A 14,210-nucleotide genomic window follows, 5' to 3' on the forward strand; every position below is an offset into this window, starting at 1 on the left:
GGTACACTACAACTTTAGAAATTGCTATTCATTTTAATGTCTTCAGAAGTTTATCTCAACAACAGTGGTCAAAAATTTCAGAGAGAAATCACTGTTATTCAATTGTAAAACGCAATAGACCTACATTGTTTTCAATACGAGATTCGTTTAGGCAGAAAATCATCTTCATGTCCCATTGCAAGTAATGTTGAGATGGCAATATTACCCATATCTAGTTTTGATCAAACTAACCACATGATCTTATCCATTCCAACAGAGTACATAGAATTTTTGGGCACATCGTCTGAGAATTGTGAGAATTATTCTGAAAGCTAATAAACAATTTTTTCATTCAAACTCTGTTCCAAAATATTTTATCGTCATATGCTTTAAATAGTTCCTAAAGATTTAGAGAAAATTTGTAATGATATTATGTTGTTATTAATACAAATAGAAAATATTCATAATTTTCAATGCAATAGGGTCTGTAGCTGCGATGAATTTATTGAATGATTTCGCGATGCCTTCAGCTGCCAGTCTCTTTATTTCATGTACGGTTGTACAATTTCGGCCTTAGGTCACTTTCAAGTATTTTATGGATGATTTTAGTAGTAAATTATGCCATGTATGTCGTTGCTCCTATGACTCCATGTTGTGCCGATAAAGGAAATCCGATATGTTTTGTGCTGTTTTAGGAGCACGTTACTTTCGAGCAGTTGTTGAAAAGCCCTTCCAGGTGCTTCATTGAGAATTTTAAAAATGTACCTGTACTGAGACAATCTGTGAAGTATTCCTAGTTGCCTACAGGCACGTAAACCCCTCGGCACCCTACTGATCCGAGACGCCTGCTAGTAGGCGCCTAGGACTGCTTCACAGGTTGTCTCAGTACAGGTGTGCTTTAGAATTCTCAATAAATTTGGGCAGTGCCTCCGAGGCTGTTGTCGAACAGTGGGCGTCTTAGAGAGAGGTTCTTCGCCGTTTTATTCACATATGTGTCAGTGTTGCATTGCGTTCCCCCTCCTTTTCCCGTGATCATGTCACAGAATGGTACGAAACAGGAGGACTGAAAATGCATAAGCACCCTCTGCTGCTCCGGATCACGTTCAAATTTCGTCGAATGGTTTTGAACGGTCCTTAGTGCCTCCAAGCTGTAGACATCAGAAAAAAAGCTGTCGCGCTGCACTCCAAAGGTGTGCGATTAGGTTCAATTAGGAAGGAGCTCCGCACGGTCCTTAGAGAAGAGTTAAAACTTCCAGTAATGTTGCTGTTGTTGTTGTGGTCTTCAGTTCTGAGACTAGACTGGTTTGATGCAGGTCTCCATGCTACTCTATCCTGTGCAAACTTCTTCATCTCCCAGTACTTACTGCAGCCTACATCCTTCTGATTCTGCTTAGTGTATTCATCTCTTGGTCTCCCTCTACGATTTTTACCCTCCACGCTGCCCTCCAGTACTAAATTTGTGATCCCTTGATGCCTCAGAACATGTCCTACCAACCGGTCCCTTCTTCTTGTCAAGTTGTGCCACAAACTATTCTCGTCCCCAGTTATATTCAATATCTCCTCATTATTTATGTGATCTACCCATCTAATCTTCAGCATTCTTCTGTAGCACCACATTTCGAAAGCTTCTACTATCTTCTTGTCCAAACTATTTATCGTCCATGTTTCACTTCCATACATGGCTACACTCCATACAAATACTTTCAGAAACGACTTCCTGACACTTAAATTTACACTCGATGTTAACAAACTTCCCTTCTTCAGAAACGCTTTCCTTTCCATTGCCAGTCGACATTTTATATCCTCTCTACATCGACCACCATCAGTTATTTTGCTCCCCAAATAGCAAAACTTCTTTACTACTTTAAGTGTTTCATTTCCTAATCTAATGCCCTCAGCATCACCCGACTTAATTCGACTACATTCTATTATCCTCGTTTTGCTTTTGTTGATGTTCATCTTATATCCTCCTTTCAAGACACTGCCCATTCCATTCAAGTGCTCTTCCAAGTCCTTTGCTGTCTCTGACAGAATTACAATGTCATCGGCGAACCTCTTCTTCATGGATTTTAATACCTACTCCGAATTTTTCTTTTGTTTCCTTTACTGCTAGCTCAATATACAGATTGAATAACATCGGGGCAGGCTACAACCCTGTCTCACTCCCTTCCCAACCACTGCTTCCCTTTCGTGCCCCTCGACTCTTATAACTGCTATCTGGTTTCTGTACAAATTGTAAATAGCCTTTCGCTTGCTGTATTTTACAACTGCCACCTTCAGAATTTGAAATAGAGTATTCTAATCAACATTGTCAAAAGCTTTCTCTGAATCTACAAATACTAGAAACGTATGTTTGCCTTTCCTTAATCTTTCTTCTAAGATAAGTCGTACGGTCAGTATTGCCTCATGTGTTCCAACATTTCTACGGAATCCAAACTGGTCTTCCCCGAAATCGGCTTCTACCAGTTTTTCCATTCGTCTGTAAAGACATCGCGATAGTATTTTGCAGCTGTGACTTATTAAACTGATAGTTCGGTAATTTTCACATCTCTCAACACCTACTTTCTTTGGGATTAAAATTATTATATTCTTCTTGAAGTCTGAGGGTATTTCGCCTGTCTCATACATCTTGCTCATCAGATGGTAGAGTTTTGTCAGGACTGGCTCTACCAAGGACGTCAGTAGCTCTAATGGAATGTTGTCTACTTCCGGGGCCTTGTTTCGAGTTAGGTCTTTCAGTGCTCTGTCAAACTCTTCACGCAGTATCGTATCTCCCATTTCATCTTCATCTACATCCTCTTCCATTTCCATAATATTGTCCTCAAGTGCATCGCTCTTGTATAGACCCTCTATATACTCCTTCCACCTTTCTGCTTTCCCTTCTTTGCTTAGAACTGGCTTTCCATCTGAGCTCCTGATATTCATAGAAGTGGCTCTCTTTTCTCCAAAGGTATCTTTAATTTTCCTGTACGCAGTATTCATCTTACCCCTAGTGACTTAAGCCTCTACATCCTTACACTTGTCCTCTAGCCATCCCTGCTTAGCCATTTTGCACTTCCTGTCGGTCTCATATTTGATACGTTTGTATTCCCTTTTGCCTGCTTCATTTAGTGTGTTTTTATATTATCTCCTTTCATCAATTAAATTCCATATTTCTTCTGTTACCCAAGGATTTCTACTAGCCCTCGTCTTTTTATTTACTTGATCCTCTGCTGCCTACACTTCTTCATCCCACAGAGCTACCCATTCTTCAACTACTGTATTTCTTTCCCCCATTCCTGTCAATTGTTCCCTTATGCTCTCCCTGAAACTCTGTACAACATCTGGTTTAGTCAGTTTATCCAGGTCACATCTTTTAAATTCCCACCTTTTTGCAGTTTCTTCAGTTTTAATCTGCAGTTCATAACCAATAGATTGTGGTCAGAGTTCACATCTGCCCCTGGTAATGTCTTACAATTTAAAACCTGGTTCGTAAATCTCTGTCTTACCATTATATAATCTATCTGATACCTTCTAGTATCTCCAGGATTCTTCCATGTATACAACCTTCTTTCATGATTCTTGAACCAAGTGTTAGCTATGATTAAATTATGCTCTGTGCAAAATTCTACCAGGCGGCTTCCTCTTTCATTTCGCTCCTCCAATCCATATTCACCCACTATGTTTCCTTCTCTCCCTTTTCCTACTCTGGAATTCCAGTCACCCATGACTATTAAATTTTCCCCTTCACGACCTGAATAATTTCTTTTACCTCATCATACATTTCTTCAATTTCTTCGTCATCTGCAGAGCTAGTTGGCATATAAACTTGTACTACTGCAGTAGGTGTGGGCTTCGTATCTATCTTGGTCACAATAATGCGTTCACTATGCTGTTTGTAGTAGCTACTTTTTATTCATTGCTAAATCTACTCCTGCATTAGCCATAATTGGCTGACCAAAAGTGTTGTTCCTCCTGCCACCGAACTTCACTAATTCCCACTAGATCTAACTTCAACCTATCCATTTCCCTTTTTAAATTTTCTAGTCTACCTGCCCGGTTAAGGGATCTGACATTCCACGCTCCGATCCGCAGAACGCCAGGATTCTTTCTCCTGATAACGACGTCCTCTTGAGTAGTCCCCGGCCGGAGATGCGAATGAGGGAGTATTTTACCTCCGGAATATTTTACCCAAGAGGACCCCATCATCATTCAATCATACAGTAAAGCTGCATGCCCTCGGGTGACTCCAAACTGTACACAACACAAAAATAGCTGGTGCGCCGCACTCCAAAGGGATGCGATTAGATTCAATTAGGAAGGAACTCCACACGGTCCTTAGAGAAGGGTTAAAACTTCCGGTGATGTTGGCAGTGTCAAATGTTGTCAACAGCGTTGTCCTACAACTCGTCTTACTATAAACTTTCGTTTTGGACAGCGAAATCTGTGAAGTCAACGCTCCAAGAAAAGAGGGGATATGACTGATGCCATTGATGCCACGCCCTGAGACTCTGTCGCGTCGTTTTTGAACGGCGGTGTGTATGAAATGTTATCCTCGGCCACCCACAAGAAAACGGCGGGACTTCAACGCTGAGCGTTGCAGTTCTGACCTCCACCGCAGAGGCGTCAAAAGAAGGTTTGAAATGTGGGTACGAGGGCAGTGACGACCTTCTCAGTGTATGGTTTGGAGCAGAATTGATGTGAAATTTGGTGCCAATATGACGTCATTAACCCACGCTCTGGCTCTCTTTTTCGCAAGCGTCGACACCTTGTTTGAAGCGTCGCCGAGGTCGACAGTGACGTCACTGGGCGCCACGCTTTTGCACCGATGTGGAGGAAGGTTGCACGCACCTTTGAGCAAAATTTCAAACTTCTGCGCCGCGCTGGGAGACAACTACAGGGTATCAAACGCTGATCCTTAACTCTGTTGCACAATAGTTACCTGATATGTCATATATAAATCTACATCTACATCCGTACTCCGCAAGCCACCTGACGGTGTGTGGCGGAGAGTACCTTGAGTACCTCTTTCGGTTCTCCCTTCTATTCCAGTCTCGTATTATTCGTGGAAAGAAGGATTGTCGGTATGCCTCTGTGTGGGCTCTAATCTCTCTGGTTTTATCCTCATGGTCTTTTCGCTGGATATGCGTAGGAGGGAGCAATATACTGCTTGAGTCTTCGGTGAAGGTATGTTCTCAAAACTTCAACAAAAGCCCGTACCGAGCTACTGAGCGTCTCTTCTGCGGAGTCTTCCACTGGAGTTTATCTATCATCGCCGAAATGCTTTCGCGATTACTAAATGATCTTGAAACGAAGCGCGCTGCTCTCCGTTGGATCTTTTCTCTCTCTTCTATCAACCCTACCTGGTACGGATCGCACACTGGTGAGCAGTATTCAAGCAGTGGGCGAACAAGTGTACTGCAACCTACTTCCTTTCTTTTCGGGTTGCATTTCCTTATGATTCTTCCAAAAAATCTCAGTCTGGCATCTGCTTTACCGACGATCAGCTTTGTATGATCATTCCATTTTAAATCACTCCTAATGCCTACCCTCAGATAATTTATGGAATTAACTGTTTTCAGTTGCTGACCTGCTATATTGTAGCTAAATGATAAACGATCTTTCTTTCTACGTATTCGCAGCACATTACACTTGTCTACATTGAGATTCCATTGCCATTCCCTGCACCATGCTCAATTCGTTGCAGATCCTCCTGCATTTCAGAACAATTTTCCATTGTTACAACTTCTCGATATACTACAGCATCATCCGCAAAAAGCCTCAGTGAACTTCCGATGTTAACCACAATGTCATTTATGTAATAGGAACGGTCCTTCGACACTCCCCTGCGGCACATCTGAAATCACACTTATTTCGGAAGGCTCTCTCCATTGAGAATGACATGCTGCGTTCCGTTATCTAGGAACTCTTCAATCCAGTCACACAATTGGTCTGATAGTCCATATGCTCTTACTTTGTTCATTAAAGGACTGTGTGTATCCGATTAATTTTCTTTCAGTATTATGACAAAACACAACGCTGCAGAAAAGTTTCATATGCAAACTTGGTGTTTCAATCTATGAAGCTTATTTTATGAATATTTTAAGTTTCCCTTTATTTTTCCTTTCTGCATCTTGTAGTTCAGTTGCTTTATAATTACATATTTCAGGGGAACTGCTATTTTGTAGAAGTACGCAACTGGAAAGCGCTGCCTGAATTCCCGTAGTAGCCAGCATCTGTTCTCAACCTTGTGTCGCATGTCGCCATTATGCATCATGAAACAGGACGTGTGCTTACGACAAGAAAGGAAGAATGAATTGATTGTTGGTGTTAATGACGATCACCCTGGTTTACCTCCTCTGCATTGCTGCAGATGACGTCTCACTGAGCACATTTGTTCTGTGCATGCAGTACACGTGAGGCGCCTAGTTGTTTCCACTGCACTGTGTGGAATACGAAGGTTCTGCTATAGTTCACTAACCTGCTGTATTCAAGTTGATGTCCCCAGCGCTGAAAACAGGTCGTAGGTTCTGTATCTTGAGGCAGAAACTGACTTATAGCGAGGTTCTGTTCTCAAATAATGTATCACTACTTTGGGATGCCACTCGCGTATTTTAATATAGCCACACGAGAAGACTACATGATCTTAACACAACACCTTCTGATACAGCAAAGTACATGATCAAACACAATGTTTGCGAAAGTGTATCTTTACACTATTTGTGGCACGTGCCTGTGCCTCATGACTACCGGAGTAAATCTTTTAATACTGAATACTGGCTAACACATCCTGCCACAGACAGCATGACTGTACATCTCGAATTCCTAACCAGGGTGACGAAAAGAGACTTAAATAAAAATTAGAAACACATCCTACGACAGACAACATGTCTGTTCTTCTCGACTGGCTAATCCAGAGTGACGAACAGCCCGAAACACTTCGCGCGCCATACCAGAAAAGGGGTGACCCGAACGCTTCCGAAGTGCTTCGTTTGCAATTTCGTCAGTCGTTTGTTTTTGATTTAAATTGTTTTTAATAACTCTACAAGACTGATTAATAGTCAGCTGTTGAGAGATATTTATATTACAAACTGAAGTCATTCCAATGAGTAGTTTAACTAATACACTACTGGCCATTAAAGTTGCAACACCACAAAGGTGACCTGCTACAGACGCGAAATTTAACCGACACGAAGAAAATTCTGTGATACGCAAATGATTAGCTTTTCAGAACATTCACACAAGGTTGGCGCCGGTGGCAACACTTACAACGTGCTAACATGAGTAAAGTTTCCAACCTATTTCTCATACACAAACAGCAGTTGACTGGCGGTCCCTGGTGAAACGTTTATGTGATGCCTCGTGTAAGGAGGAGAAATGCGTACCATCACGTTTCCGACTTTGATAAAGGTCGGATTGTAGCCTATCGCGATTGCGGTTTATCGTATCGCGACATTGCTGTTAGCATTGGTCGAGATACAATCACTGTTAGCAGAACATGGAATCGGTGGGTTCAGGAGGGTAATACGGAACACCGTGCTGGATCCCAACGGCCTCGTATCACTAGCAGTCGAGATGACAGGCATCTTATCTGCATGGCTGTAACGGATCGTGCAGCCACGTCTCGATCCCTGAGTCAACAGGTGGGGACGTTTGCAACACAAGAACCATCTTATGAACAGTTCGACGACGTTTGCAGCAGCATGAACTATCAGCTGCATCACAGACAGGAGTGCCTGCGATGGGCTACTCAACAACGAACCTGGGCGCACGAATGGCAAAACGTAATTTTCTCGGATGAATCCAGGTTCTGTTTACAGGATCATGATGGTCGCATCCGTGTTTGGTGACATCGCGGTGAACGCACGTTGGAAGCGAGTATTCGTCATCGCCATACTGGCGTATCACCCGGCGTGATGGTATGGGGTTCCATTGGTTAAACGTCTCGGTCACCTCTTGTTCACACTGACGGCACTTTGAACAGTGGACATTACATATCAGATGTGTTACGACCCGTGGCTCAACCACCCCCCCCTGCGAAACGCTACATTTCAGCAGGATAATGCACGACCGCATATAGCAGGTCCTGTACAGGCCTATCAGGATAGAGAAATTGTTCGACTGCTGCCCTGGCCCGCACATTCTGCAGATCTCTCACCAACTGAACACGTCTGGTCAATGGTGGCCGAGCAACTGGCTCGTCGCAATACGCCAGTCACTACTCTTCATGAACTGTAGTATCGTGCTGAAGCTACATGGACAGCTGTACCTTTACACGCCATCCAAGCTCTGTTTCAGTGCGCAGGCGTATCAAGGCCGTTATTACGGCCAGAGGTGGTTGTTCTAGGTACTGATTTCTGAGAATCTATGCACCCAAATTGCGTGAACATGTAATCACATGTTAGTTCTAGTATAATATATTTTTCCAATGAATACCCGTTTATCATCTGCATTTGTCCATGGTGTAGCAATTTTAATGTCCAGTAGTGTAATAATAACTAGAGTTTAACGTTTTGGCACCCTTTCTCCGAACACAGCAGCCAGTCAGAGACCAGTAGCACTATGCAGGCGGTCTTTCTCACGGGAATGGTCCCGAATCTAACATCTGTCACTGGCGCCTCACACCACATTTCGTCATCTATACAGGGTGTTACAAAAAGGTAGGGCCAAATTTTCAGGAAACACTCCTCACACACAAATAAAGAAAAGATATTACCTGGACATGTGTCCGGAAACGCTTAATTTCCATGTAAGAGCTCATTTTAGTTTCGTCAGTATGTTCTGTACTTCCTCGATTCACCGCCAGTTGGCCCAATTGAAGGAAGGTAATGTTGACGTCGGTGTTTGTGTTGACATGCGACTCATCGCTCTACAGTACTAGCATCAAGCACATCAGTACGTAGCATCAACAGGTTAGTGTTCATCACGAACGTGGTTATGCAGATTTCCAGAACGAAGGTGTCCCGACAGGAGGACGTTCGAAGCAATTGTTCGACGTCTTAGGGAGCACGAAACATTCCAGCCTAAGACTGGCGACTGGGGAAGACCTAGAACGACGAGGACACCTGCTATGGACGAGGCAATTCTTCGTGCAGTTGACGGTAACCCTAATGTCAGCGTCAGAGAAGCTGCTGCTGTACAAGGTAACGTTGACCACGTCACTATATGGAGAGTGCTACGGGAGAACCAGTTGTCACGAAACCATGTACAGCGTGTGCAGGCACTATCAGCAGCTTATTGGCCTCCACGGGTACATTTCTGCGAATGGTTCATCCAGCAATGTGTCAATCCTCATTTCAGTGCAAATGTTCTCTTTACGGATGAGGCTTCATTCCAACGTGATCAAATTGTAAATTTTCACAATCAACATGTTGGGCTAACGAGAATCCGCACACAATTCTGCAATCACGTCATCAACAAAGATTCTCTGTGAACGTTTGGGCAGGCATTGTTGGTGATGTCTTGATTGGGACCCATGTTCTTCCACCTACGCTCAATGGAGCACGTTATCATGATTTCATACGGGATACTCTATCTGTGCTGCTAGAACATGTGCCTTTACAAGTACGACACAGCATGTGGTTCATGCACGATGGAGCTCCTGCACATTTCAGTCGAAGTGTTCGTACGCTTCTCAACAACAGATTCGGTGACCGACGGATTGGTAGAGGCGGACCAATTCCATGGCCTCCACGCTCTCCTGATCTCAACGCTCTTTACTTTCATTGATGGGGGCATTTGAAAGTTCTTGTCTACGCAACCCCGGTACCAAATGTAGAGACTCTTCGTGCTCGTATTGTGGACGGCTGTGATACAGTACGCCATTCTTCAGGGCTGCATCAGCGCATTAGGGATTCCATGCGACGGAGAGTGGATGCATGTATCCTCGCTAACGGAGGACATTTTGAACATTTCCTGTAACAATGTGTTCGAAGTCCCGCTGGTACGTTCTGTTGCTGTGTGTTTTCATTCCATGATTAATGTGATTTGAAGAGAAGTAATAAAATGAGCTCTACCATGGAAAGTAAGCATTCCGGGCACATGTCCACATAACATATTTTCTTTCTTTGTGTGTGAGGAATGTTTCCTGAAAGCTTTCACGGCCGGTATTGTCTTCACTTAAAACTTCCGGGCTGGAGACTTATTTATGGAGACTTTTGAACAACGGGCTATTGCAGACTGCCAGTAAGAGACCAGCCAGGTGGTATCGCTATGTCGATGACACGTTCGTAGTATGGACACACGGAGCAGAGGAGTCGGATGCCTTCCTGACACATTTAAATAGCATTAATCCGAAAATCCAATTCACTATGGAGACGGAAAGGAATGGGCAATTGAATTTCCTGGATGTGTCTGTGATTAAACGACGGGACGGAACGTTGGGCCATAAGGTGTATATAAAGGCCACACATACTGATCGTTACCTACATAAAGATTCAAACCACCACCCTAGACAAAAAAGAGGTGCAATGAAAACTTTGATAGACAGGGCGTACAAACTTTGTGAACGTGTTTATTTAAAGGTTGAGATTGAACATCTACGGTCAACTTTCGTGAAGAATGGCTATTCCAGCAAGGATATAGATCGAACATTTCGCTCTAGGCAGAGAATCAGGAGCAACGAGGAACAACAGTTGCCCAAGGGCAAAGTTTTTCTTCCGTTCATTAGTAAGGTCACAGATCGCATTGGGAAAGTTTTAGGCAAGTATGGGGTGGAAACTACTTTCAGACCCACTAGGAAAATAAAAGAATTTTTAAGGTCGGCAAAAGATGCACGACACGCTTTGGCTACACCGGGGGTAATAAAATTCCTTGCAGTTGTGGACAGGTTTATGTCGGTACCACAAAGAGAAGTGTGAACACCCGTCTTGTTGAACATAAGAGGAATTGCCGCCTGGGTCACACGGATAAATCGGCCGTAGCGGAACATGTTTACCAGGAAGGCGATCATGAAATAAAATTCAGTGAGGCAAGCGTCATATCAAAAACCTCGCATTATTATGCACGCTTGTATAGAGAGGCTATCGAGATTAATAAACATCGTAATAATTTTCACAGGAAAGACGAAGGTGTTAAACTGGATAAAATTTGGATGTCAGCGTTGCACCGCAAGCGTGACGATCGATTACTTTCAATCGAGAATGTTGGCATCACCAGAGACAATCTCACAGCCGACGCCACGTGATCGACTGTGGCGCCCTCTGTACTGCTTATATAATCAGCGCTGCCTCGATTTCTCTTCTCTGTTCGCCGTTTTACCTCCGAGGATGTCTCCCGCAGTCGGAGACGAAACGTCAGGAGACAGTTTTATACTTCGACCGCGGCCTGTCAGCCCGGACGTTTTAAGTGAAGTTTCCTGAAAGTTTGGCCGTTCCTTTTTGTAACACCCTGTACACTTCTTGCATCTCCACTGCTCTGGGAACAGCTTCTTGGAGCCTAATATGGTAGCTGACTAAGCCAGAAATATTACATGCTTGTGAGATGTGTTGGCTGGCAGTGAGTTCCTGGGTTCTTGCAGGTGGGCGCCACGAGCCTGCTGCCTACCGTTGGCAGCACGCTGCGCCTGGACCTGGGCGGTGTGCTCCTGGGGGCGGCACTGGGCTTTGGCGTAGTGCTGCTGCTGCCCAAGCTGCTCCACGTGCTCGACGTCCAGCCGCACTCGTACCACGGCTACGACGGCGGCTACCACAGGAGTGAGTAGCCAGCCCGCCACCGTCTCCCACACTCTCACTGCCCGTGGGCTGGGCTCACACCTCTACACTCTCATTACAAACTTCTTATCCTTCGACCGTTTATCGTGGGTCAGTGCTGCATTGTGTAGCGACCCTTTTCTCTATCCCGACTTCCGTATCTTGCACGACAGTAGGAATGTTAATTTATCTATACATTGACTGGTATTGAGGGGTTTTGTTTTATCCCGTCTTAAATGAACCCCAGTGAGTCACTACGCGTATTGTCTTCCCGGTTCTGAAGGAAAAAACCATAAGTAAATTAATACTAGTGTGTTCAATAGATTCTCGTTCATTTGTTTCAGTTACTAGTCTGCAGTTTATTCTTGGTGAAAATCACGTAACCTAATTATATATGAACCTCAATCGAAGTAAAGTTCAAGACGAATAGTCAGTTTCAAATTAACACGTTATTTTATTTAACAATAATTATTAATAAATCAGTTCATTCACACGATCGCCTTCTTTGAATAAGTATCTAATCTGGACCCCTCCCCCCCCCCTCCATGAACCATGGACCTTGCCGTTGGTGGGGAGGCTTGCGTGCCTCAGCGATACAGATAGCCGTACCGTAGGTACAACCACAACGGAGGGGTATCTGTTGAGAAGCCAGACAAACGTATGGTTCCTGAAGAGGGGCAGCAGCCTTTTCAGTAGTTGCAGGGGCAACAGTCTGGATCACTGACTGATCTGGCCTTGTAACACTAACCAAAACGGCCTTGCTGTGCTGGTACTGCGAAGGGTTGAAAGCAACGGGAAACTACAGCCGTAATTTTTCCCGAGGACACGCAGCTTTACTGTATGATTGAACGATGATGGCGTCCTCTTGGGTAAAATATTCCGGAGGTAAAATAGTCCCCCCACTCGGATCTCCGGGCGGGAACTACTCAAGAGGATGTTATCAGGAGAAAGAAAACTGGTGTTCTACGGATCGGAGCGTGGAATGTCAGATATAGTTAGATATAGTGGGAATTAGTGAAGTTCGGTGGCAGGAGGAACAAGACTTCTGGTCAGGTGATTACAGTGTTATAAGCACAAAATCAAATAGGGGTAATGCAGAAGTAGGTTTAATAATGAATAGGAAAATAGGAATGCGGGTAAGCTACTACAAACAGCATAGTGAACGCATTATTGTGGCCAAGATAGATACGAAGCCCACGCCTACTACAGTAATACAAGTTTCTATGCCAACTAATTCTGCAGATGACGAAGAAATTGAAGAAATGTGTGATGAAGTAAAAGAAATTATTCAGATAGTGAAGGGTGACGAAAATTTAATAGTCATGGGTGACTGGAATTCGATAGTAGGAAAAGGGAGAGAAGGAAACGTAGTATGTCAAAATGGATTGGCGCTAAGAAATGAAAGAGGAAGCCGCCTGCTAGAACTTTCCACAGAGCACAACTTAGTCATAGCTAACACTTGGTTTAAAAATCATGAAAGAAGGTTGTATACATGGAAGAACCCTGGAGATACTAAAAGGTATCAGATAGATTATATAATAGTAAGACAGAGATTTTGGAACCAGGTTTGAAATTGTAAGACATTTCCAGGGGCAGATGTGGACTCTGACCACAATCTATTGGTTATGACCTGTAGATTAAAACTGAAGAAACTGCAAAAAGATGGGAATTTAAGGAGATGGGACCTGGATAAACTGAAAGAACCAGAGGTTGCACAGAGCTTCAAGGAGAGCATAAGGGAACAATTGACAGGAATGGGGGAAAGAAATACAGTACAAGAAGAATGGGGTAGCTTTGAGGGATGAAGTAGTGAAGGCAGCAGAGGATCAAGTAGGTAAAAAGACGAGGGCTGGTAGAAACCCTTGGGTAACAGAAGAAATATTGAATTTAATTGATGAAAGCAGAAAATATAAAAATGCAGTAAATGAAGCAGGCAAAAAGGAATACAAACGTCTCAAAAATGCGATCGACAGGAAGTGCAAAATGATTAAGCAGGGGTGGCTAGAGGACAAGTGTAAGGTTGTAGAGGCTTATCTCACGAGGGGTAAGGTAGATACTGCCTACAGGAAAATTAAAGAGACCTTTGGAGATAAGAGAACCACTTGTATGAACATCAAGAGCTCAGATGGAAATCCAGTTCTAAGCAAAGAAGGGAAATCAGAAAGGTGGAAGGAGTATATAGAAGGTCTATACAAGGGCGATGTACTTGAGGACAATATTATGGAAATGGAAGAGGATGTAGAGGAAGATGAAATGGGAGATACGATACTGCGTGAAGAGTTTGACAGAGCACTGAAAGACCTAACTCGAAACAAGGCCCCCGGAGTAGACAACATTCCATTGGAACTACTGACGGCCTTGGGAGAGCCAGTTGTGACAAAACTCTACCATCTGGTGAGCAAGATGTATGAAACAGGCGAAATACCCTCAGACTTCAAGAAGAATATAATAATTCCAATCCCAAAGAAAGCAGGTGTTGACAGATGTGAAAATTAACGAACAATCAGCTTAATAAGCCGCAGCAGCAAAATACTAACGCGAATTCTTTACAGACGATTGGAA

At 43.6% G+C, this 14,210-nt stretch overlaps 1 protein-coding gene across 1 annotated transcript in view; it reads left to right on the forward strand.

Moving 5' to 3' along the window:
* The window catches only part of LOC126337786 (uncharacterized), a 68,724-nt gene that overhangs the window by 21,901 nt on the left and 32,613 nt on the right, over nucleotides 1-14,210 (forward strand). The window contains exon 4 of the mRNA XM_050001498.1: nucleotides 11,477-11,651. Within this exon, the coding sequence (XP_049857455.1) occupies nucleotides 11,477-11,651 (175 nt within the window). The remainder of the gene's footprint in view (nucleotides 1-11,476; nucleotides 11,652-14,210) is intronic.

Source organism: Schistocerca gregaria, chromosome 1 (genome assembly GCF_023897955.1).
Source record: "Schistocerca gregaria isolate iqSchGreg1 chromosome 1, iqSchGreg1.2, whole genome shotgun sequence".
Taxonomy (NCBI): domain Eukaryota; kingdom Metazoa; phylum Arthropoda; class Insecta; order Orthoptera; family Acrididae; genus Schistocerca; species Schistocerca gregaria.